Source organism: Melanotaenia boesemani, chromosome 21, assembly GCF_017639745.1.
Source record: "Melanotaenia boesemani isolate fMelBoe1 chromosome 21, fMelBoe1.pri, whole genome shotgun sequence".
NCBI classification, from domain to species: domain Eukaryota; kingdom Metazoa; phylum Chordata; class Actinopteri; order Atheriniformes; family Melanotaeniidae; genus Melanotaenia; species Melanotaenia boesemani.
The window spans coordinates 17,278,306-17,304,823 of record NC_055702.1 but is presented as its reverse complement, the minus strand read 5'-3'; the positions used below and the strand labels follow the sequence as shown (position 1 = coordinate 17,304,823).

At 38.2% G+C, this 26,518-nt stretch overlaps 2 protein-coding genes across 3 annotated transcripts; one reads left to right on the top strand and one right to left on the bottom strand.

The window, feature by feature from the left end:
* Positions 1-959: 959 nt before the first annotated feature.
* On the top strand, positions 960-26,407 carry ift140 (intraflagellar transport 140 homolog (Chlamydomonas)). 2 transcript variants are annotated; one of them, XM_041973764.1, is made up of 30 exons: positions 960-1,018; positions 1,555-1,716; positions 1,834-2,055; positions 2,255-2,376; positions 2,819-2,949; positions 3,369-3,544; positions 3,994-4,085; positions 4,208-4,314; positions 4,500-4,639; positions 5,783-5,986; positions 6,070-6,142; positions 6,246-6,337; positions 6,458-6,585; positions 6,703-6,820; positions 6,930-7,051; positions 7,176-7,311; positions 7,607-7,738; positions 8,382-8,593; positions 21,518-21,695; positions 22,078-22,268; positions 22,374-22,469; positions 22,550-22,682; positions 22,886-23,029; positions 23,114-23,242; positions 23,419-23,601; positions 23,694-23,897; positions 24,170-24,382; positions 24,684-24,850; positions 25,608-25,749; positions 25,949-26,407. In XM_041973764.1, exons 2-30 carry the CDS (start codon positions 1,570-1,572, stop codon positions 26,126-26,128), a joined length of 4,314 nt encoding a protein of 1,437 aa, XP_041829698.1. In that variant the 5' UTR covers positions 960-1,018; positions 1,555-1,569; the 3' UTR covers positions 26,129-26,407. The 2 variants fall into 2 exon arrangements, with proteins under 2 accessions (XP_041829698.1, XP_041829697.1); XM_041973763.1 differs by having other exon boundaries at positions 965-1,088.
* tmem204 (transmembrane protein 204) lies at positions 13,256-20,752 on the bottom strand. The gene is made up of 3 exons (XM_041973765.1): positions 19,516-20,752; positions 18,592-18,747; positions 13,256-14,486 (listed from the first exon to the last, which is right to left on the bottom strand). Exons 1-3 carry the CDS (start codon positions 19,793-19,795, stop codon positions 14,242-14,244), a joined length of 681 nt encoding a protein of 226 aa, XP_041829699.1. The 5' UTR covers positions 19,796-20,752; the 3' UTR covers positions 13,256-14,241.
* Positions 26,408-26,518: the final 111 nt, after the last annotated feature.

Sequence of the window (26,518 nt, the reverse complement as noted above, 5' to 3'; positions counted from 1 at the left end):
AATAAAATAAACATCTGATGGTTCAGAAATACTTTTAATATAAATTATTGGCTTTGACCTGGTGTTTATTATTGTCTTTTCTACACATAATTATTTGTATCAGAAATATGTGACAAGTTGCAAATGCAACACATGAAAAGTAAAACCATATCAATGTTGCTTTAGATTAAAATAAGTTAAATGCTAATTTAGTTTCTTTTATTCAATCCAAACCTTTAGTTATTATCAGCTAGCTGTTCTGGTGATTCACGTGTATTTTTCCATGGCAAAGCTTTACTGTGACTTAAATATTTCTGACCGTATTCTGAAAAGTTTTTATTTAATTAAATAATTAGAGCAACATGGTTATGTTTAACTTTTTAAATTACTGATATAAAGTGATTGGATAAATGATTAGTCTTTTTTTTATTACTTAAAAAACTGAATATGTAAACAATAGTTGAAAAAGACAAAACTGGCTAACAAAGTGCGACAAAATAATAGATATGTTTGCATAAGGGAGGATAAAACACAGTAACTGCAGTTGTGTGGTTTGAGGTTGCATGTTATGTCCTGTGCAGTTTAAAAAATAAATATTGCACTTTGTGAGGGACCGACACCAAAAATGAAGAGAGCACAGCAGGTTTTTTTTAAAGAAAAAGTCTTTGACATTTAATTTTACAAAAAAAAGAAATAAATAGAATACAAATTCCAAAGTAAAAGTTCTGGGCCCATAAAAGACTTCAAATAAACAGAACATCAACATAAGGAACTGAAAACTAACTGACCTAACAAACTGACCACAAGGGAAACTATATACACTGGCTGATTAGACCATTTTGACACAAGAGGGAAATACATAACATAACCATCTTCAGTTAACTTAATAAACTTAATTCACAACTACTACAATCTTCGGAAACAAATCGGGGCTGGTCGTTTTTTTCCGTAACTCCGCCTTCAATGTTGTCAGGGGCAACTGAGAGAGACGCTTTTTTTTACCCACACAGGAGGCTACACAACAGCACTTGAAGTAACGGTGCGTGTCTTTATCTTCTCCGAGATTTTACAGAAAAGACTGTTGTTGATTTGAAGATAGTGGCACTGAGGTAAATCTCTTACAACTTAACAGAATGGTTTACTTAGTTTTATGTCAGCGACGACCATCCACAAATGCTAACTTTGGCTAGCAATGCTAATGCTAGTAGGTAGTTGAAACGAAATGTTAAAGTCCTTTCTCGCAAAACGTTAATGCGGTTAATGATAGATGAATTATGTAATTATTGCAGTATAATCGTAGTGTCATTATAATATATCAATTTTAAGAAACCGTTAAACCAGCCCCCAACAAACTAAATAACCTTGATTTTGAACCATTAGGCTAGTTTTGGATTTGATTTGTAAATAGCAACCTTTTAGAACATGAATTAGCCAAATGGCCCAGTAGCTGTTACAGAATTTTAATCTATACAACAAACATATAAACATCAGTTTAAATATTACATATACTAATGACCATTTTGGATATTCTACCTAACTCCTATCACCTTCTTATGACTTTTCCCTGATGTTTAGACACAAACTGGGGAGATGGCGGTGTATTTTGACCACCGTATTGAGGCTCCTGAAAACAGCGATGTACCCTCTCAGTTGACATGGCACTCGACTCTTCCTTTACTGGCTGTGGCATCAAACAGCCTCACTACTGGAGGCAATGTAGACATCTACCTACAACAGGTAAACACAGGGCTCAGAAGCATGCACTTTGAGAGAGCAGGGAGGGGATTTTTCTGCTCTCTTGCATTCACCCTGTTAAAGTCTTGCATGCTGATAACCAGCCCTGTCCATATTTAGGGAGAGTATGTGGAGAGTTGCCATATAGAACGCCCTCACCAGCCTACTGTACTGCGCTGGCATCCCTCAAAGTCGGTGTTGGCACTGGGCTGGGAGAATGGAGAGGTACTGCTGCTCACAATCCCCTCTGGAGAAAAGACTGTACTGTCCAACGTTCATACAGCCAGCATCACACTGCTGGAGTGGAGTAGCTTTGGTAGCCGCTTGGTAACTGGAGATCAGGTATGTGGAATACAACACTGACAGTCTGCTACATTTGTGCATTTCTATGTAGTGATTATTTTGAAATCAGTAAGCTAATTTTTGATAGGTGATTTTCACAGGCTTTAGTTGGGTAAGCATGATCTGAATTATTTATGTGTAAACTGAAAACTTTACATATTTTCAATATTTTGGATATACTGTTATTATCTGTTGACAGGCTGGAGTTCTAGCAGTTTGGAAATTAGATGCCAGAGGGAGACTTCAAGGAAACCATCAAGTAAAACATGAATACAGCAAACCTTTAACATGCTGCATCTTTAGACCTGCCTTACCTGGCATGTAAGAAGCTGATCGTTCTTCTTTAATTATGTTTGACCTATAAGATTAAATTTTTGTTTAAAAAAGGTAAAATCACTATGTAATAATAAAACACTGCAATTTTTCAGCCTGAGCCTTATTTCTCCTTAAATTACTGACCTATCCCTTTCAGTGGGTGTGTTATTTGCAGGTCTGTCATCACAAACAGAGAAGTCACACACAGATTCTAATGACACCTGAACATTTATTTTAGTGATGATGGTCTCAGACATTAGGTACCTGCTACCAGTATATTATATATATTGTCTGGCATTACTCACCCTGGACAAAATGCTGACTGAAAATATGATGGTCTGTAATGTGCCATACAAAAATTAAATGAAAATTGGAGACCAGGCTGAAAAATATTGAAAATTGCATTTAATTTGAGCGCTCGGTTGCTAATAGTAAGCCCTCTTAACAGTGATGTGGCAAAGCTAGCTCGAGCATCAGTGAGTGGTGATGAGAGTGCTTTGGACATGTTCAGTTGGAAAGGAGCTCCTCTGAAGATGGGACCTCAGGAAGGACTTATCTTCTATGTGAGCACTGCAGATGGTAAGTTTATTCTGTTGGGGCTTGGAAATTTTCAAATAAAGTCTTGTTTTTAAATGATTATTGTTTGAGCATGTTTTCTTTAAGATATATTTCTTTTGAAATCCGTTCACTGTGACCAACCAGTGAAAATAAAGGTAGCTCTTTGTAGCTTGTATGTCTCATAATGATGATAATCATAGGACTCTGCTCTATTGTTGAGCAGTAACATAAAAGTTGGAAGTATTTTCAAGATGAATTTCTAGAGTCCACGAAGAATCTTATGTGTACCAATGCATTTTTTCTATGCCTAATGAAGAAGACAGTTTTGAAAGGAACTATGAAATCATCTTTAAAACCTTTGAAGTCCACTTGTGTGAAAATAGGAACATTTAACTAATATTCTGTTAATTTATTCTTATGTCTGTATCCCTTATACAAAGGTAAAGTCCATAGTGTGGATGAGCATTGTAAGACAAATACACTTCTCAGTGTGGAAGGTTCCATCAAGAAACTTTTCTTCCTTCAGAAGAGAGAGGCCCTCGCAGTGGTCACAGAGACCCTCATGCTGTCACAGTACACACTGGGACCTGAAGGTGGAGCACAGGAGTTTATGAAGGTATACCAATATAATTTAAAGAATCATATAATTATCACATTTTTAAATTAATTAATAAAGTATCATATATGAATACTTAACACTGTTAAACCCAGTGAAAAGATTCACATACTACAGATAAGACTAGAGCTGTGATTGAGGTGTGTTTTCAGTGCTGTTTGTTTGTTGACTGTTTGACATTGAAATTTACATTAAAACTACAAAGCCAATGCAAAGGCATTTGATTAACAAGGGATTAGTCTCCACGTGTCTTTCTAGTTTAAAAATGCAAATTGGAAAATAAATAATTTGAAACAATATCATAAGCTCATAAAAACCTATTTGTAGAAACATAATTATATCCTTTCTAAGTAAGCAAACCAATAACATCAACATTGATCCAATGGTCAGTGTCACAACTAAGGTTAACAAATACATAACCTGGTTAGTGAACATGTTTTTTGTGGCAGGTTAAGTTGAGCAGCAAACCTGGGCAGAGTGTGGATATTATTTGGACAGAAAGCAGCCTCCTCATCACAGCGACAGGAGAACAGATCATCAGGTCAGTTTTCACATAATGTCTTTTTATGGTTTTATGCTTCATGAAGCATCCTGCAGGTACTATTTTTTTATCTTGTGTTACAATGATTTTCATTGATTTTCTGCCATTTTTTTTTTATTTAGACTGTGGGACCTGGAAAGAGATGACAACTATATTTTGTCTCTTGATGAGACTCTGGGGTTTGATAGGGGAGAGATGATCAATTGTGTTTCCTACTGTGCAGCAAAAGGTAATTGTGAAATATCTGATGGACACACAACACATGAGAAATGAGACCCATGAGACAATGCCACCAACCCCCCCCCCCCCCCCCCCCCCCCCCAAACACACACACACACACACACACACACACCTACCCAAATGTTAATTGGGATGTGCAGATCTCAGAAAATCTCTGTATTGTGAAATCCCTAGAAATCCTAGCAGCTGGTACATCCCAGGGGCGCATAGCAATGTGGAAGACGGTGGTGCAGCCAAACATCAGAGTGGACACCAAGACCCTGTGGAAATTACAGACACCCACTGAAATAGCGGGAAATGTCACTCAGCTACAGGTACTCTATAGATCAGCATTTGAATTTCCAAATTATATTATGAATAATAGTAATGACTCTCTGATACTCTTAGTAAGATACACTGGCCAAAAAAATGGTCACACAAATTTTTTTTGGACCACCTTCAGCTTTAATTACGGCACGCATTCGCTGTGACATTGTTTAAAAAAATCTTCTGCAATGTCACAAGATTTAATTTCATCCACAGTTCCATTAATTTTTCACAGAGATCTTGTATTGATGATGGGACAGTCCAACCACTGTGCAAAACCTTCTCCAGCACATCCCAAAGATTCTCAATGGGGTTCAGGCCTGGAGTCTGAGTTGGTCAATCCATGTGTGAAAATGATATCTCATGCTACCTGAACCACTCTTTCAGAACTTGACCCTGATGACTCCTTGCATTGTCATCTTAGAATATGACCATGCTACCAGGGAAGAAAAAATCCATTGAAAGAATAACCCGATTATTCAGTATATTCAGGTTGTCAGCTGACTTTATTCTTTGGGCACATAATGCTGCTGAACCTAGACCTGCAGCAACCCCAGATCATAACACTGCCCCGACAGGCTTGTTCAGTAGGCACTAGGCATGATGGCTGCATCACTTCATCTGCCTCTCTTCTAACCCTCATGCACCCATCACTCTGAAACAGGGTAAATCTGGACTCATCCCACCACATGTCATTCTTTCATTGCTCCAGAGTCCAATCTTTATGCTCCCTAACAAATTGAAGCTTTATTCTCCGGTTAGTCTCAATGATTAGTCCCTGAGTACTTCTGGTGTTTTTTTTCGATTTGATTTCACCACATTCCTTCCTGGAAGACAATGGTTCACCACTGTCCTTCCAGTTTTAATAATGCATTGGACTGGTCTTAACCCAATTTTAGTAATTTCTGCAATCTCTTTTCCACGACCACAGAACGTGTGTTTTCATATGGTTGTTTAAGAAATGAAAAACTGCTCATTGCATCAGTTGGAGTTAAAATAACTTGTTGCCAGCTCAAATGGAACCCATGGAGCAATTATCCAATAGGAGGCTTGCATCTATTTGCTTAGTTAAATCCAGGTGCGACTTTTTACTTGGCCAGACAATGTATGAATAGTTCTGCTCAGAAGTTCAGTCAGACCTTTTGTTTCAGTGGGGCTCCAGCCAGAATCTGTTGGCAGCGAACAATTCAAAGACCGTGCTGATCCTTTGTGAGCATGTGATGTCCGCCCACTTCAGTCAGCAGGTGGCAGCAGTGCAGCTTACCCCAACACAACTCACCATCACTCAGTTCACCACAGGAGTGCACCTTGCTCTGCAGTCTGACATGCACATCAAAGGAGTCTGTGTTAACAAAGTAAGTGAAGAGAGGAAGGCCTTTACAATATTTTGCTCAGTATTTCTATTAACATGACTTGTTTTTTTTTATCATAACCACAGGATTCAGTGACTGTCTGGAATGGCAAAGTTGTCACTGTATATGAGCTTTCAGGGACAGTTTTGCGCAATACAGGTACAGTACACAACACAACATGCTGCAGATTTACAATGAATTTTTCTTCTTCCTTTCAAATTATTATTAGTTGGTTGCCTTAACTTACCTCCTGATTTTCTAGGATCATTTCCTTGTGATTCCCATGAAGTAGCAATGCACGGTGAGAACCTCTACACTGTGGAACCTAACAGGGTACAGATTCGAACTCCACAGGTCTGTTTGCTCAGCTTTTAACCCACTATCCCATGCTCAATGATTTCAAAAGTAAAACATACATTCACATACACACAATCTATCCATGCTTGAGCACTGTATCCTATCTCTTTCCTTCAGGGCACAGTAAAGCAACTTTTAACTTTCTCAAAGTCAGAGGGCAACCCTGTGTTACTCAATGTGTGCCAGTCTTACCTGGTAGTAGGTACAGACACAGCACACATCAGAGTGTTTGACCTCTCTAGAAGGTACAATGTTTAAGTGGATCATTTTTCCTAGTTCAAACAAAGATCTAAAGAGCATGTTAGCTATGTGTTTGGTATCTTAATATCTTTGTGTACATTTTCTGGATTACTTTTCTTTAGAGATGCCAAAGCTCACTGTGGTGCTAAGAATTTGGCTGATGAGATTGCCAATCTGGGAGCTCTGAGGTCGGTTAAGTGTAATGCCAATGGCAGCCAAGTCAGCATCTTAATTTCTCAGGTGAATTGATAACATACAGTCACACTTTCCTATCTAGAATCCTGATAGAAAGACATGGTTATTTTTTCTGTTTACCTCAGCTGAGCTAAATGTAACCCTTTCCTATAAGGTTAATGGACGACCTGATCACAAAGTGTACTTTTATGACGTTGAGATGGACACTGTGACACACTTTGACTTCTTCACCGGAAGACCGTCTAGTGGTATCTCACAGCAAGAAGAAAGTGAAAAGTAACTGTAGTTGATTTTGGCTGTCTTTATTGAGATTTTGCAGATTTTATTTATTTATTTATTTATTTATTTATTTTTTCTTTACATCTCATACAGTTGCATTCACATATCCTCTGTTTTTCAGGCAGCAGTTTCAGGAAACAGAACTTAGTGGTCGCTGTCCAGTGTCTCACTTCTGGGATGAGAGTGAACCACGCCTTTTTGTTTGCGAGACAGTGCCAGTCAGCTCCGAATCCTCATCAAATAGTTTTGCAGATATGGTAAATGCCAATGCTATCACTTAGAAAGTCACATACAACGGAACCACCTTTGCTGGTGGTAAAATTGATAACTTACAAGTTTATTCAAGCATTTTTTCATGTATATACAGCACTAATTAAAAGTTTAAACACACATATTCATTCAAAGTTAATGAGTAGGTATTCAGACTTTTGACTAGTAACAAATATTGTTTATTTGAGTATTTACTGACATTAATCATGATTTTTACACTACACAATTTTGAAAGAAGTATTGTAATTAAAAACGATGGTAATGTCATGCCTTCCCTCTTAGGTGGATGTATCGGTGGTGACACTGTTCTGTACACAAGAGCACGGACTCCTTCTACAAGACTGCTACCCCAAACCTACAGGCCTGCAAGCCCTCCTCGCTCTGGATGTGCCCTACTATTATTTTAGCTGCAAGGTAAAGACAGAGAACACTCTGCTTTTCTGTGTGTTGTCTTTTCAGAGTGGCAAATAAGGTTTTTCTTATGTTCCGGCTGTGATGTTTCTCTGTGAAAAGTAACAGGTTGATTATATGGTTTCTTGACATTTTTTATTTATTTTTTTTATAAAAACACATTTGCTGTTTTTTTGTTGACACCCATCATTATTCTTACACAAAGCTTTGTGTTTGATCTAATACATCCCAGTTGTTATATCGGAAAGGTGATGTCTTTCGACCTGAAGTAAGTGTCTTTCCACGACAGTTTGTTTCGAAGGCTTTAGTGTTGTTGTCTCCCAACTTCTAGCAGCTGTGATTGTGTGTTCCTTGTGCTGCTTTTTATCAAAAAGAAAATGGTGACTCCCAAAGAAATCAGCACAAGTGCATCCATTACATACCCGAAGCTCACTCTCAGCATCCACTTCTTAATGCGCTTGTTTTGGTGAATAGATTTGTAAAATGATGCTCTTTTGTTTGTTCAACCCACCCACCCATTCCCAGATATTCCTCCTGGATTCTCCATTTTACATTTGTTTTGTTGTGATCCCACTTCAACATATTTAGCACTAACTCATGTTGTTACTACTTATAAAACCCTATCTTCCTTCCTTCCATTCCACAGCCAGGTGAGAGGGATCCAGGTTTAATAGAGGCTTCTTCGACAAGAGGGGCACCTTCCCAATTCCCTCATATGGTGTCCAGGCGGGCTCTTAGAGATTTTGTGGGCCTGGAGAACTGTGAGAAATCCACTCGTGATGCCATGCTTAACTTCAGCTTCTTCCTGACTATTGGGGACATGGATGAAGCTTTTAAGTCTATCAAGCTCATCAAGAGGTAGGATGTCAAGATTCAAAATCATTTATGGACTCAGTCATGTTTGTAGAGAAGGCAAGGCTGGTTTATTTGTATAGCACATTTCATGTACAGGACAATTCAATGTGCTTTACATAAAACATTAAAAGCATTACAGAAAAAGAATAAAAGTAATTAAATAGAATAATAAAAAGCTAAGATAGCATAAATAATAAGAAACATGTCACAGTATGAGGAATTAACCGTTGTTTTTGGTAAATGACAGCAGAAAATAGAAAAGTTTTTAACCTTGATTTGAACCAGCTAAGAGTTTCAGCAGACCTGCAGTTTTCTGTGAATTTCTTGCAGATGTGAGGAGCATAAAAACTAAATACTGTATCTCAGTGTTAAGTTCTGACTCTTGAAACAGAAAGTAGACATGACGTTGATTACCTGAGGAGTCTTACTGGTTCATAAAGAACCAGAAGATCCTAAATGTCTTTTGGCTCTAGACCATGGAAGGATTTTGAAGTAAATTCTTTGACAGACAGGAAGCCAGTGTAAAGATCTGAGGCCTGGAAATATGTGATCCATTTTCTTGGTCTTACTGAGGACTTGAGTAGGAGCATTCTAGCTGCAGTTATCTGATGGACTTTTTAGGGAGACCTGTAAGGACAGCATTACAGCAGTCCAGTTTACTAAAGATAAATACATGGACAAGTTTTTCTAAATCCAGCTGAGACACCAGTCTTTTAATCCTGAATATATTCTTTAAGTGATAATAAAGAAAGGAGTCATGTGTATTTGTTCACTCACAAGGGGTCTCGTTCTATTTGATTGCTGCCATTATATTTGTATTAATATTTTCAACAGGATTTTTAATTAAAAGATTAACCAGTTCACACGGGGGTGGTGTTGTTCCTACAGCCTTGACTTTTCTCAAAATACTATACTGCTGTTTGCAGTTGGAAAGCTTTGAATAATTTCTTTTAACTTGTTTAAAAATCATACGCTTTACTTTTATAGCAACAGAGTATATTTCATCTTGTCTCTCAGCAATAAGAAAATTTAAATTGAGACACTTGATGAGTCAGTGAAAAACACATCGTACTATGATGTTATAGTCAAATTAAAACCACCAAAGCCAAACCTTTGTTTATTTAGGTAAATGAAATAGATTTTTTAAACACAGGACATGATTAAGGACTTTGTGTATATCTGATTTGAAGGAAGGAACTCCTCAATGTGTATATATGTGACTGCTTTTGTTAGTGTGCGGGTGTGTTCTGAGGGGATGTACTTTTCTAAACACATTCAGAGGCACACAGAGGAGGTCGCCCTGCCAGTTTGGTTCTAAAGCAGCAGCTTTTTCATTAAATCATGTCAGCAAAAGGATGAGTTTGGTCATTCCTGGGTGGGTCTGGTGTATGAGTGGGTGTGTGTGTGTGTGTCTTAAAAAAACATATATATGATCTAACCAGTGATCTGATACTATCTTCAGGAGAATACGTGATTCAGGGCATGCAGTTTGAATCCTGCAGTACAGTTGTTTTCACACGTACAAACATTACGCAAATGGGAAAATGGCATAGAAACAAACAAATGGGAGAACAGTATAATTCACAGGCCGGATATTCCAAAGGTTTTAATAGGCCTGATGACAGTTTTACTAAGTTCCTCACCGATGGTTATTTTTATAGCTACTTCTATTCCCCCCCCCCCCCCCCCCCCCTTTTTTTTTTTAGATTGGTATTGTGTTCGATTCCTGTATATCTCCACCCACAGGAGTCTGCATTTCATTCAACAGTAACCTGTACCTTCTGGGACTTGCCTTGAAGAAGCAGACCTTTTCATATGAAGTCTGAGTTTAGCTTTTCAGTACTAAGACTGTCTAATATCAGTATGTGAGGTCATACAGTAAGATATCAATTGCAAACAATGGGGAAGATACAATATAGACATTCTATATATTTAATTTTCAAAGGTCATTTCACTAAAGTCACAGATGTGTGGGTAAGCTACAAGTATATCTTTTACAACATCCATTGATGATTATGTGAATGGGTAGTACCAAGAAACTATATTACAATAGGATCTAGTGGCCAATTTCTTCTTGTTATTGGGGGATTCATTCAACTTCATAGCTCAAGTTTCTGAGTCAAGTTGAGATTATTATAAAAAATAAAGTACTTTACTGTACTTTACAGGGACAGCTAATGTGGTCTTCCTTCATTGGTGGCTTAATCCCCAGCTCTTTCATGAACACTGAACCCCCAATAGGGTCCTTTCTGTGGGAGAAAAACACTATTTAAATATTTTTAGAGCATAGAAAAGGTTAAAAGGAACTATATAAATGCGGACGTAATCCACCCAAACATCACATGAGATACAAATTTGATTGTCTAATTACATTCATTCATGACATGCTGCAGAGGCATCTGGCCACATAACAGGAGCTTTGTCTTCCCTTCTAAACCACTTATAATAACTTATAATGTACCTCTTCTTGAGTGTTGTCTATTTGTCATAGAAAAGAATTAAATGATCTAAATGAAACTGTTATAGTTCCCTCCCCTCTGATTATCCAATATTCTTCAAAGAAACTAATAGCATAATTTCCAAAAGTAAACATTAGAATTAGTTTTAGTACGCAATGTAGATATAAATCACCGTGGATGTGGTGAGACTGATGTGTCACATCTGACGTGGCAGGTTAACATTTATTATCATATTTTTATTAACACTGTTGCCATTTACTTTTTATCTCTTAATTGTGCCTAGCAATTAGACCTAATTTCCAAGCGGTATGATGTTAAAAATAGCACAATTTCTTTGATATTTGAAGCATATTAGCTTTTCTGTCACTTTTAACTTTTACAGTCTCAAAATCACAATAAAACAAAAAGATCGACGTGATGATTTGGACATCTCCATTTACAATGTAACACTGTCTTAGCCTCTGTTCTTTCTGTGCAAGGCTTCTGCTTGTGGTCTATCTGCAGAAATCAAAGGCTGCTTAGGTCAAGGGAGTGTGGGGGCCATGGTGAATTCTTCAGGTTGTGCCTCTTCATGTTGTTTGTTGATTTTTGTGGTGTGTTAAGGAACACTTGTAGAAGCTGTCGTCTTTACACTCTGTGTTTTAACAGATGGTGTGATGTTTGCTTTGAATATAGGAATTTGATTAAATCCGTTCCACTTAGAGGCTTGAGTGTATTTCGAATGTTAAATAGCTCTGATTTAGTCTATATGGACCATATAAAAGATATTTACCATATCCATGTTTGTTAAATTCTTTTTCACCTTCTACTAACCTACTAACCTACCATTTTATGACAAAATCATCAACTCCAAATTGAACAAATTTGTAAAAAAGTATCAGCTGATTCAACCACTTTTTTCTGTGACAAATGATGAAAAATTAGAAATTTATAAAAAAAATTTTTTAAATAAATAAATAATAAAAAAAAAAAATCCAGTGCCTGCCCTTCCCATTCCATCCCAGTTTTACACTCATATACAGTAAATTATTTTGTACTATCAAAGTGAAAAGGTTACATTTCTGATTTTATATGGTCTTTCAAAGTCAAACAAAAACTGAGAGAGTTTCACTTCATCACCTTTAAGTGAAGCTGACACCTACGTTCCAAATGACCTCTTTTATTTTGTTATGGCGCTTTGAAGATCAAAATTGATCTGATCACACTGGTGTGATTGTAGACCCCAAAGACTTAAGTGAAATGCTGAATGTGTTCCTGGCTGCAACACAAGTTTAGAGTGGGATCAATCCATTCTTCACAGTGCAGAAACATTCTTTTAATGAATTTTTGCTTTCTTTGTCTTTTTTAATACTCATCTTTCATTCATTACAATAACAAAACAAGCCTCTTTAAATGGAAACACAACCTGTGTTTCCACAGCCTTCTCCATGAAAGTCACAGTTGTTCCTGCACAGTAGAACACAACACCACCCTACAGAGTCTGTTAAGCCTTCTTGCAGGTCATTTGCAGTGTCTCAGCAGTATTAATTTAACTTCCTGACCATCTTACAAGGAGTTTCATTAGCTTTATTGATCTTGACTTCACCTCCAACATTCCTATATTATATAAATGCGGATAAATGTTTCCCTCCATGTCTTAATCACACATCAAACAAAAGAAACAACATTCTTCCACTTTGTGGGCTTTAGGTATTTTAATCTTTTAGAGTGCTATACAGCTGCTTTGCTTGGAGGAGCAAATGGCTCTCAGTTGTTGGGGCATGCCTTGAATAATCACAACATTCGTGAAATTGAATTTTGAATCACTTTGTGGTGCCTAACAGTGATTTTAAATTTCATCTTATTTATTATCATTCTAAAACTGCATAAATAAAAAATGAACCACTAATATTGTTTGCAGAATTGTAAACAATGTTTCAACTTGAATAATATTCTTTTTAGGGAAAAAATGATCTTCTAGTTATGAAAGTGTTTATAGTAAAATAAGTGTTGATAAGGTGTGCTCTTTGCATACCACTGAATGTTGTTTTAGGTGGTGAAGTGCCCTACAAATAACCAGGAAACAAATGATGATGATGCTGAATATCACAAATTTTGTCTAAAAAAAACCTGGACTCTTCACATTTATCTTTTTATAACTTGTTTTCTTATGTCCATTTATCAGGTTTGCTGATAGACACAAACAGCAGTAACAACAACCAATATATGAATATTAAGCAATACATTTATTGAATTTACATGATAATATCATTATTTCCATGTGCCCCTTTGTTCAATACTGTGGAAACCCACATATAACTTAGAGTTCTTTGCAGAACTATGATATGGTCCAAATATACCACTTACAATGATAGCACTATTCTATTTGTGTATATTAATGTAAGTATACGGTATGTACCGCAAGCAAGCAGAGCTTCATATGGAAAGCATCATGAAAAATTAATTGAAGCAGTGTAAGCAATGTTTATCTCATTTCTAATTGCTATACATCTGCAAAATAGTCACTGGCAGTCCAACAGAATAATTGTGTAAAAATTCAATTAATTCATAGTTATTGATCATTAACTGGTTTATTTATTGTATCACTGTTGAGTGACAGCTTTAAAGTTAAATGTGGTTACTGATTTGGACAAGCACAATTAAAGTTTGTTGAACTTGACCAACTCTTCTGCCTTTGCCTTGTTAGTTTACCAACTCACTTTCAGTTTGTCATCAATACTAATATGGACTTAAATTTAAATAAGCGTAAAATGATGGACACAACTATGAGATAACCTAGTATTTTAATTTCATTAGTTCCAATTTATAACTGTGCAGCGAACCATTAATAAGTGCAGTTTTAACAAAATAGGTCAAGTTCCAGCTTGATCTAATGAAGATGGATTATGAATATAAGTCCTCAATTTTATACCAGCTCCCAGTTAGTTCCCCAAGTGTGAATACATAAATTATCATACTGTGTGTGGATATTTTGGGAACTTTAGAGCTGACTTTAAATGAAAGTTTTAGTTAAATATAGGGGCAGGAGTAAGAGAAACTGTGGAGTGGTTGACAAATATTTGTCCAGCTGTTGTGAAGCCACAGAAATGTAATTTTCTCATGAGAGTCCCATTACAGTCATTTTGATGAGAACACAGTCTTGTCACTTTTTGTGATTGCTCCTTAATGACTTTGCTTGTGAGGCCTCATGGCTCAACAAGGCGACTCCACATAGTCGTTGTCTAGACGTGGGTGAAAAGGGGATGCAAGTGAGCGACTGATGATTATAACCCGAGGTGCAAGGCAGTCATCCCTTCGGTGTAAAATGTTCCAAATGAGCATAGCTGCAGCCATTGTGGCCAGAAGGCAAGCCACTATGTCCACATAGCAGGAATAGGACAGGTGTGTGTAGGGCCCGATCCTGTAAAACGTGACAAGTCCGATCACGAGCACAAAACCTACACAAGAGCAGAAAGAGAAAAAAAAGATGAAGGTTAAAAATTGATTAATTCATTTTACATTTACATTTACATTTTAATGTAAAGTAGAAACAGTGTTTTTTTTTATTATTTTATGTTATCTTAGGGAAGGGACTGGGGAACAGATCTAAATGTAGCCTCACTACCAACAAAGTTAAAAAAATGAAAAAAGATATAAAAATAGTCCCCTGCCTTTTTTTTTCCAATTTTTATCCAAGTTTTTGCTGTTCATAATTTTGCTCCACGCAAAGAAATCTGAGGTATGTTTTGTTTCCTGTGATTGTGCAGGTATTTATCTCTATTCCTTGCATAGTAAAAAAAAAAGAACAGTTTAAGGTTCAAGTACATTAAAAAACACATTTTACTCGAGTGGTTCCAAGGTGTAAGTGTAGTGGTGGCTTTTTAAAAATCCTACATGCTCCATGTACATACACATCCCCATTATCCTGTATTTCACTGTTGGGCTGGAGCTCTGTATGTGGCCTTTGAATTAGGAAATCCGTTTCCTCTTTAGATTAACTTCTTAGATCTCAGATTAAAGTCCTCAAAAGCATAAAAATATCACAGTGGAGAACGTATGCTCTGAAAACCCTTTATGTTTTATCTCTTGATTTCTTTGATTCACAGAGGCATAACTCATGCAACAAGGAACTCCTGTTTTCATGCAAAGCTAGAAAGCCACAGCCTTCAGTTTCATGCTGTTTCTTTGATCTTCACTTTGTTTTATTCTTTATTCATAGCACGCACTTTTTGCCCTTGCCATTAAAGATGGCTTTAAAGAAGTGCTTTTTAAATATTGACTCCTTTCAGTGCATTCAGTGTAATTGGCCAGAATAATTTATGTCTGAAAACTTGCCCATCAAGAGTGGCATGAATACAAGGGGCCAAAAATAATGAGTGGAAATAGGGATGTTAGTGCTTTAGGATATGAATTGGTACATTTCCTGAAGCAGTCAGTGGGACGTGTGGGGGAAATTCATTTATATTTCTTTGTGTGCTTCTACAGTAAGATGGCTGTCATTGTTTTGAGTGAGGATGTGGGTAATTGTGTCTGTATATCATTGCATGTCTACCACTGTGTGTACACATAAGAATGCAACTGTTTGCTCAATCTGCTCATGTTTAACCTGTCTGGCTCCTTATCCAAGATAATGAATAATCTCCTGTCCATGTTCCAGCCAGTTCAGGCTGTGTGAACCTCTTTTTTGGCACAGACTTATCTCTTAGACTTCCTTCCCCTTCTTCCTCTTTCCATCCTTCCTTCCTTCCCTCCTTGCCACACCCTAAGCTGAGGTTAATAAATTTGCTGGACATTTGACATGGACATCTCAATAACTCCTGTGTTACAGCTGCATCTTGTAAACATATTTGTCTCCTCAAATTTTATTTTCTACTTACTTGTGCCTTGGTATAACAAAATAACATACAATTGCTCATATTTATTGCCACCCCTGCCCCCACTTGCCCTTCAATTACTCCAAATGAAAATATATAATAGCCTGCATTTCAGAGGGCAATGATCTGCGCAGACGTTTATGTCTACTTAGAAAACAGATTCCAGTTGTAGCTTTGTCTACATGGATGATGAGGCCAGTTCTGTGCCTTGTAGTCTCGACCAGCTAACACTGCTTAGATGTCACTCTGTGGAGCTTAATTCTGTTATTCAACACTCTCACACTTGACGCATAATTCAAGAGTATTTTGGCACGTCTAAAAATGAAAACATTCCAGAGAAAGAGAGCGATGGGTAAAAATATCTCCATTCATTCAGAGCTGTAAGCCCATTCACTGACTCACCAGGGGAGGGCTAAAGTAGAAACAGGGACTGGATTGCTGAATGGAAGCAGTTTGTGCAGCTATCTTAATCAGAATATTTAACCCATTTTACTAGATTGGGAATTTAGTAAACTAAATCCTTTTCCCCATGTTTTTCAGCCTTTATTTTCAGGAATTAGGCCTGTATAACTGTGATTTTAATTACAGATACATCGCATAACGGTGTCAATCTGATTTTTTAAAAAGAAATTTCCTACAGATGGCATTGATACACAAAGTATGAACTGCTATTATGTGTGTAGTACGCTGACTATGCAGCTTTAATCAGTGAAATGTTTAAAGAGAGCGCTCCAATCTTACTCTAATTGCTCTTGTTTACTTTTATACAAGATAAAATATAAGGTAACAAACTCCTTTAAGCATCTGCATGTTTACATGAACACTATGTGCATAACTGTCATTTAAATCAACTCAAAGTACAACTGCTCCTATGAGGCACAAAAATATAAAAAAAATATTTTCATGTTTTTAAATTAATTTGGATTCCTGCTCTGTGTTGGTCAGCGTGAGAAACACCAAAGTGTGTTCTTGACCTTAACATAGCACTGTTAGCCCCTGTAAACCCAACAATTTTTTCTAAGGTATAGTAGAAACTAAACGAGAAACACACTCAACATCAGAAAAAGATATGATCTGTAAGTGACCTAAAGTTCTTGAAGAACTTCATTAGCACCATGACATTAATTTCTTTCATTGCTCATATTTAGCTCTATAGATTATTAAAAATGACAAAGATATTTTAAAATGTAAATTGAGAAAACCCAAGTCAGTAATGTTTGTAGGATGACTGTCATCAGAGACATAGTTTTATTTAGTGTAACTTAAATTGTGCACATATGACCTAACTTCTGATTTACTCAATGTTCTATTTTTATGTATTCTGCAATAAGTATATTCTATTTTTGATTGGGAACATCCTGTTTGCTAAGAAATGCGTTGTCTTGTTACTCATCGTTGATAATGACCATAAATGGTGACAACAGTAACTATATTTAGTTGCTTAGGAAATAGGTGTGTGCCATTTATTTCTTTTTAGACAAAGGTTTCTTTTTTTTATTTGTCACAGCCTATTAATCATTCTTTTGTTCTTGGCAACTGAAGCTGGGTTGGTAGGATCTTAATCCTACCAAAGGGTTTGGATCAAAGTCATCTCCCTGCAGTAATGTGAGCTGAATACACTAATGATAAAAAGGATAATTTATTTGCTGTTACTCTTGAATATTCTGTGAACACAGACATGAAAGATAGCCCTGCTTATCTATATCAAGGCAATTCCCCACCCTGTTGTCATGTGTACAGCAGGACATTTCTCTACCAAAATACACAATCACAACACACACAATCATATATGCACATAATCCCGCACGCAAGTACACACACAAACACACAGTCCCTGTTGAAAACCGTCTTTCCCGTTCATTCCCCCTCCCCTATTTTTCCTTCTTCAGCTCAGGGGTTTGCATAACAGGTAGTCACAGACATTTCCTCGTCCTGAGCAGGGATATCCTGGCGCCCGACAGTCGCTCCCTGGTTCGCTGCAGCTCTGGCCCACGGACTCTGGGCTAGGACTAAATTTAGACCCAGAGCAGACCCCTTCATGCTGCTCCAATACCATGCAGCTGAGTGACCACACAACACACTTCCTCAGCAGGGGCGCTGGGACAGCCATGCCAACTTATTCAATGTCACACATTGAATTGGAAGGATGGATGGTTGCTAGTGGTTAAAGAGGAGTTTCATTTTAAGAATTGATCAAACTTATGTCTGATAATGATGAATCCAAAGAATGCCTCTTTATGATTTATGGCCTCCTAGTGGTTCTTGTATCAACTCTGTTTGGTTGGTTTTACTGGAGTTTTAACACTTAATTTTATTTATTTGAAAATGATTGTGGATAGGTATACAGTCAGTCAAAGCCATTTTTATTTCAATTATTGTAGTGTACTTTATCTTTTTACACATTTTTATCACATTTTCTGCATTTGATAAGGACTTAAGCGCAAAATATCTACGACAAGGGTTGAATTTTTACAAGCCAAACACAAAGCAATAGTGCTGAAGTGTTGCGGGGACTGTGGGATCTAACAGTGTTCACTGTAACTTTATACACTATTTGAGGTCGATTTCTTGCATACAGCCTCTCTAAATCTCTTAGAAGACGCTTTTTTTTTCTCTCTGTCTCAAATGATAATATTAAAACTATGCGTTAGATAGTCGCTCTCAAATTGTGCTGCAAGCTGAAACTTACTTGCGAGCTGGAAGAGTGCAGCAATGGCCTCCTCCCACCACTGAGATTCCTGTGTGATGAAGGGCAGCTCCATCAGGCCTAGAAGGAAGATTAGCTGACCGGCAGTCAGGGCCACTGTCGCCATCAGGTTGCAGGCTCTCATCATGTTAAACTGCACTTTAGGGAACCAGAAGAAAAGTTGTGTCATATCTGTGGCTCTGTGTTGTCAGTGTGTTGGCTCTGTATGTACCACTAGCAAGATCAAGCCTTACTAAAATATAAAAAATGTAGAAATATTCAAACACTGAACATGTAGTGCACAATTGTAGCATGGCAGTGTTGATATAGTTTCTCCATTTTCATGAATGGTGAGGTAACACGTTGCTTAACATTTGTAAACAGAAATGCATTGTTTCTAGTAAAGCTTGCCAGTGGAAGTTCAGTATTTCCCAGAGTTATTCTTGAATGGCAATTTCTCAATGGGGCTTAATTTAGGAAAGCACATAAATCTATCACAGCGCTGTGAATGTTTACTTAAATACTCAAAGTCACTGGGCAAAGTGAAAGCCAACAAAAGACCTGGACTTTTACATAATAGACATTCTGTAAATTCTTGGCTTGCATCCATGGCTTTCTGCTTTGAATACGTTAGATAAACCTCAAGACAAGAACATAGGTTCCATTTTTGGGCATTTATCAAGTTGCCTTGGTGGTTCCCCTGTTAGGGAAATTATTCTGCAGAAGGTTTTCATATGGAAACAATGACCACAAAGCATGAGGCACAGAGATGCCTCAGCATTGCCTTGGCTTCCTCTGCATTCAAAGTGAACCAGTCAACAAATTCAGAAAAAGACTGAATGGTTGTTTTCTAATAAGTTCTTTTGCAAAGCATAGCCTAAATAACATTGTTACATCAAGCTTATCCAAAGTGCAGTAAAAACTTACATTTAACAGTGCTGCGGGATTCTTGGTAGCCTGCATACTCAGAGCCCCATCCAAGGCTTTCACACTGCCTTTGTGTCCCTTGCACCTTACTACCTGCTTGGAGGTCATCACGGCCCTTTTCCCCTGCACTGGGACACATTCGCCACAGCCCCACGCTCCGTTTACGTCCATCCTCCAGGGCCTGAAGGACCCAGCTTGGGGTGAAAGCTGCAACATTGTTTAGGACCAGGGACAGCAGGGCTACCACCACCGCTGCGGCCACCAGCCTCTGCACGGCCATGCGACGCCTGGCGCCTGCCACCTCTTCCCCTCCGTGGTGTCCCTCCTGCAGCTCCTGTTCTTCTTCAGTGTGCTGCTCACTCCTCTCCTCTGGGCCAGAGGCACTAGCAGTGCTCTGGGCCCCCTGACTGGTCTCCACAACTTCCTCTTCTTCCAGCTGACTAGTGTTGTTCCAGCTCACACAGATTAATTGATTTAAGACTTAACTAAAGAACATCTCCATTCATCCTCATTCAGGAGTTGGTTGTCGTTGCAGCAGATCCTCAGCCCTCCTCCTCAGACAGCAGTGTGGGTACCTGGGGATTAATCCAACTGACACCTGGGTCCATTCCACTGGCTCTGGCTGGCTGCAGCTTGACTCTTGGATCTCAGTCCTTGCTTTGTACTTTATCTTCTCCTTTTTTCTTTCTTTTCTTCAGTACTTTGCTAAATGCACGTGTCTGACTTCAGTGTGTGCAGCTTGTTTCTCCGTGTAGGGAGTAGTTTTTCTTTTTTTTTTTCTTTTCTCTTCAGCTGCGCCACATTGCGTTCAAAGAATAGATGAAAAACGATGGATTCTTCAGACAGCGTTGCTAGGAGCTGACTTGTTTGTGGCTTGCATAGGGTAGCCAGTGCTGTATTAAATTAGAGTGCCCCTGCTGCCCGACTGGAACAAGAAGTTCTCTAGCCCACCTCCTGCTGCTTCTTTCTGTCTTGCTCCCCCCTCTCTATCTTTCTTTTTCTCACTCGCAGTTTCTCTGCAAATGCTCAAGGTCAGAGTTGAAATGTGTGGGAGCTGCTGTTCATCATAGTCCGAGACAACAGTTCGCAGCTGTAGCTAACTTTAAACAGGCAGTGCCCTCCTTCATGGTCACTTTAAATATACACGTGTATGTGTGTAAGTATGGCTATGCGAGTGTCCAAAAGACCCCTTCTTAGACGTCACCGTTTGGTGTATTCTTTTGTCTGGAGACCAGGGGGCGTTTGCTAAAGTCCTCCCTCTTGTGTGCAACAAACACACTGGCCGCCACAGTCTGCCAGCAACAGGATGTGTTTCCTGAGAGGAAAAGAGGATGGGAAGAGGGGCCAAATGTAGACCTGTTTCTTCTCTTGTCTTTCCTTTTCTGGTTCTCTAGACCTTGCTGCTTTGTGTGTAGCGAGCATGACTTTTCTCAGTGTATTCCATGACCATTCTGAGTAAGATTTTGGCTGACATTTATTGCTCTTGCTTTTTTATATTTCACTTGGCCTGTGTTTCTCCTCTTACAGCAGGGCCCCTAAAGATTTGGGGTATTTCCTGTTGCCTAACATTCAATAAACAACCCACATCTGTATCTGCTAAAGCAAAGAAGAGGGAGTGGATGCAAATAGAGACCAGATGGCTGTGGAATCTCAAATTTGTAGCTGAAACTAAAATAAAAGGGTCTATGAGTCAATTTACGTCAGCAAGGCAAAAGTAAAAAAAGAAAAAAAAGTCATTTGTTCAAGTAAAGCTTTTGCCCTTGAGGCTCTGGATTATTTAAATATTTCAATCAAATTTGTCACAATTTATACAGGAAGTAAACCACAAATAAGTGGAAAAACACCATGCAGCCACATTGTATGATTTTCCCAAGTAGGAAATCTCTTATCTGATGTACGTAAATAAGTACAACCGTTTTCACTGTTATATTTGAATAATAAAATACCATTGGAATGAGCAACACATTACCCTTGCAGACAGCCATTTCTCTTTTCTTTGTAGTAAGGCAGTATGGGAAAACATGGCACGGATGTGTGTGAAAACTCGCCGGCTGGATGTAGCACGCGTGTGCCTTGGGAATATGGGGAATGCCAGGGCAGCAAAAGCGCTGAAGGAAGCCGAAGCAGAGCCTGAACCAGAAGCCCAAGTGGCGATGTTGGCCATTCAACTCGGCATGCTGGTGAGATATTTAAAATATTTGAGTGTAAATGGCCTTCCTGATGGGTTACTTTATAGAAAATACAGAATTTTATTAATATTTTGATTTAGGATAACCATTCGTCATTTCTTAAAAATAATGCATTTAAAAACAGAAAATGTGAAAGGAAAAACAAAGACATGCCAACTTCTCACTTTCACAGCTTATTATATCAATCTAAATGTGAAATATTTTCTTTTATATTTTTCATACATGACCTGCTGTCCAACATAAAATAAAGCCACATCCTTTGGCTACAAATAACGCATCCTCTTTTTAGGTCCAAGCATGTCACCACAAAATAAAGGGACTTTCCTGACTGAAAGCATTTATCTTTCCATCATCTTTTCCTGTTCTCCAACAGGAAGATGCAGAAAAGTTGTACAAAAGCTGTCAACGCCATGACCTGCTGAATACTTTCTATCAGGCCTCAGGCCAATGGCAGCAAGCTTTGGAGACAGCTGAAATTCACGACCGCATCCATCTGCGTACCACCTACTACAATTACGCCAAGTACTTGGAGTCCATGGGAGACAAGACTCTGGCCCTTGCTTAGTAAAAGACTGAATGCATTGTTTAATGACAGTGATATAGTAGTTTGTAAGGCTGTATGTTTACCATGAAAACAAAACATGATTATGAGCCTTTTTTTTGTTACAGCTATGAAAAATCAGACACACACAGGGTTGAGGTGCCCAGGATGCTCCAGGATGACACATCATCTCTAGAGATTTATGTTAACAGAATGAAAGACAAGTGAGTACAGACTGCAGTGAGTATCCTAAAATGAAGGCTGTGCATGCACTAATATCGGCCTCATCATCTTGTCAAACCAGGAGCATCTATAAGTGGTGGGCCCAGTACCTGGAGAGCCAGTCAGACATGGACTCAGCACTGCTATTTTATGACCTTGCTCAGGATTACCTGTCTCTGGTTCGAGTCCACTGCTACATGGGGAACATTCAGGAGGTAGTTATGTAACAGTGTTTTATTGAAAACAATTTTATGTTGAGGACACAGTTTTACTTTTTTTTTTATTTTGTATGTTATGCCACTTAGAAAAGTATTATATTAGTGCAGTTTATTTAACTTATTTAGCAGTGTAACTTTCCTTTCATTAAAACAGTAATGATATTGTATGCAAATGTAATATGTTTTCATTTATCTACCAGGCATCTCAGATAGCCAATGATACAGGAGACAGAGCAGCATCGTACCACCTGGCCAGACATTATGAGGGTCATGATGATATCAAACAAGCAGTTCATTTCTACACACGAGCCCAGGCCTACAACAATGCCATCCGGCTTTGTAAGGTAGAGTATTCCACTGTGTACCTGCCAGTTGATATATTTTAGTGTTTTTCTGAGCAGTTTATTGACTTGTGTGTGTCTGACCAGGAGAACGGCCTTGATGACCAGCTCATGAACCTCGCTCTGCTTAGTAACCCAGAAGACATGATGGAGGCTGCCTGTTACTACGAGGAGAAAGGCACCCACATGGATCGAGCTGTTTCACTCTACCATAAGGTCAATCACAGCTGTCACTAGATAAACGTTTGGACTGATGTAGTCTAAATCCTTCCACAAGGGGGCACCAATGCAACATATATTAAACCTCAGCAAAGTCTAAATTGAAACGGTAATAAATTAGCTGAAACGTGAACCAGAGCTTTAGCTGTATATTTTTCTGTGCTCTTTTTTAGGCTGGATATGTCTCCAAAGCTCTAGAGCTGGCCTTTGCCACCGAGCAGTTCTCTGCACTTATGCTCATTGCAGAAGATCTGAATGAGAACTCTGATCCAGCCCTCCTAGCCCGCTGCTCTGACTTCTTCATCACCCATTCCCAGTATGAGAAATCAGTGGAGTTACTGGTTGCAGCTAAGAAGGTACCTGTGTGATGCAGTTTCACCTTCCTAGAATTTTTTTATCATGTGTGTGATACTTACATGGATGTATCCTCATATTCATGCACCCATAGTACCATCAAGCCCTGGAGCTGTGCTTGACCCAGAACATGACAATCACAGAGGAACTGGCTGAAAGAATGACTGTAACAGACTCAAAAGACATGTCTGAAGAGGCTCGCAGGGGACTGCTGGAGAAGATAGCTGACTGCTGCATGCGACAGGGAAACTACCACTTGGCTACTAAGAAATACACACAGGCAGGCAACAAACCCAAGGTAATGATTTGACCTGTTATATGAATATTCTTTAAACTCAAAACATCTTTTAGTGATTAAACTAGAGACACCTTAAAACAATCTGGTCTGCCAGTCTGATGCACCATATGTAGTGGACACACACTAACACAAACACATGAAATATAGGATTTTTTTTTTTTTTCTAAGTAGCTTTATTTGGATTTTTAAGCTGTTTTGAGCTGTACTTGTTTTCTGTATGTCCACATTGTATAGCTTAAAATATATATTCTCTGTGTGTTTCTTTTTAACAGGCAATGAGGGCACTCCTCAAGTCAGGTGACACAGAGAAAATTATTTTCTTTGCCAATGTGTGTCGTCAGAAGGAGCTTTTCATCATGGCTGCCAACTATCTCCAGTCTCTGGACTGGCGTAAAAACCCAGAGATCTTAAAGACAATCATTGGTTTTTACACTAAAGGCAGGGTACCAGACCTTCTTGCTGGTTTCTATGAAGCTTGTGCTCAGGTAGGGCGACACTCCTTACATAATATCAGTTATTTGAATTAATTTAGGTTATTGTTAAATTTTGTCTGATTATGAAATGGAACAGTTTTAGGGGAGTTTTCAAGTTTTGTTAATAGTTTGTTTGGCTTCAGTATTTAGTAGTTTCTTCAAATACATTTATAAACAAAAAGTAAATGAATCCAAGTGCTTATTGTCTATTAATGGTTTTCAATGTCTGCTCATAGAAAAAGGAACTGTTGGAAAGTATGAAAAGAAAATATGATGATTTGAGGGAAAGTAGTTAAAATTTTTTTTGTATTAGGTGGAGATTGATGATTACCAAAACTATGAAAAGGCCCTGGATGCACTGACTGAGGCATTCAAGTGTCTTTCGAAAGCAAAGGACACTTCAGGTGGACAGCAAGAAGCAAGACTAGCTGACCTGCAGCATAAGATCACACTCATCAAGAAGTTTGTCCACATACGCAGGTAAGATTAAAAAGTATTACAATGCATGGAATTTATTAGCTTCTTGACACATTTGGACAAGAAAACACTGCTCTCACACAAACTCTTAAGTAAAATTGTGTTTCATTCTTTATAACACAACTATCAAGAGCTGCAAAGTACTTTGCCTGTTGTTATTCCCTCCAAAGGATTTCAATGGGAATCAAATCTGGTTTACTTAGGTTTTTCATATTTCTCCATTTTTTCTTTCCAAACCATTTCTTGGTGGATTTGTTAGTTTGCTCCAAGACTTAATCCGCTCATTGTCTCACACTGTCTTCCAGCATTCTTTGGTATGATGAAAAATTCCTTACTGAGTAAGTGAATAAAAAAAACAAAAAAACAATAATTGTTAAACTATTAAATTCCTCTCCAGACTCTGAGATATCCTGAAGTTTTCAGGTCTTGACATTATAGCACCACAGGTTCCACCTGTCAGTTCATTATGAGCTTCTAAACATTTGCACCAAATCCGGATGCCCAGACTGACCAAACCGGACATTTCTATGGATTTGAAAATGTAATAAATGTCGGAATGTGCTTACGTAGTCATGTTGCTTTTCCAAATGCATCACATTTAAGGCCAGCAAATTTATCATTTACATGTTTACATGGAAGTAGCTCAATTTCTTGTTTTTCTCCAACACAACAGAAAGTTTACAGGCAGGTTTTTTTTTTTTTTTTTTTTTTGCTTAGCTCTTAACTTTATAAGATTAAAATCTTTCTTGTTTGTCTGCAGACTGTATGCTGAGGATGCAGACGAAGCGGTGAGGTTGTGTGAAGCTCTGCTGGACGAGCCAACGTTGGAACCTGCTGTCAGGATCGGAGATGCATTTGGTTTCCTTGTTGAGCACCACTGTCAGCAAGGCAACTTCCAAGTGGTGACTGTTATCTCTTTTTCTAAGTGTTTCAATTAATTTAGTTCATTATATATTTAAGAATTAAACATAAATTAAATTTATGTTAGCTGTTATTTATCAATCAAAAAATCGATTTAGTTAAATTATGGAAATAAAAATTCTAATGAGTCCTTTAATGCTCAGCTGTCTTTGTTTGTTTGTTTCCTTTCTCTCTCTCCAGGCCTACCATAAGCTGGAGGAGCTCCAGAAGCTGCTGCCATCCCAGAACGTCAGGTACTACCTTAGCCAAGCCAGCTTAGAGGCCCTTCAGAAGAAGATGGGTATACCTATGGAACCTGCTGACCATAGAAACAGTGTGAGGGAAGAGGATGAAGTGGAGGAAGACTTGAATATCTCTTAACTGTGTCTCAGTGAAATTATTTTTTGTTTTTTTGTTTATGGGGGTTTTTTGTACATACGGTCTCTTACAGGCTCTTTTTTAGACCGGTAACGACTGTGTAGCTGTTTCTGTGTAAAACAGCATCAAACAGACACAAAAACAGGTTGCAATAAAAGGTTACTAAGAGCACTGAGGAGCATACAAAACAATGAAGGGTGAAGGCTGCACCAAGAGCACATCAAGTTGAACACAGACTGTTTTAAGTTTGTCCTCACGTCTGTCTTTGTGGTTTACAAGCATTTGGTACAATGTATTTTTTAAACTTGGCTGATGTAAGCACATTAAATGTGGCAAAACTTCTGTATTTTGCAGCTATTTTTGATAACCTGTAAGGCCACCTCCATTAGTATA

Coding starts and splice junctions, on each gene's coding strand:
- ift140 (XM_041973764.1), top strand. CDS start 1,570: ATGGCGGTGTATTTTGACCACCGTATTGAGGCTCCTGAAAACAGCGAT. Junction 23,243..23,418: donor CTGTTTCACTCTACCATAAG/GTCAATCACAGC, acceptor GCTCTTTTTTAG/GCTGGATATGTCTCCAAAGC. Junction 23,602..23,693: donor TACTGGTTGCAGCTAAGAAG/GTACCTGTGTGA, acceptor ATGCACCCATAG/TACCATCAAGCCCTGGAGCT.
- tmem204 (XM_041973765.1), bottom strand. CDS start 19,795: ATGGCCGTGCAGAGGCTGGTGGCCGCAGCGGTGGTGGTAGCCCTGCTG. Junction 18,748..19,515: donor ATCCCGCAGCACTGTTAAAT/GTAAGTTTTTAC, acceptor GGTTCCCTAAAG/TGCAGTTTAACATGATGAGA. Junction 14,487..18,591: donor TGCACTCTTCCAGCTCGCAA/GTAAGTTTCAGC, acceptor GCTCTTGTGTAG/GTTTTGTGCTCGTGATCGGA.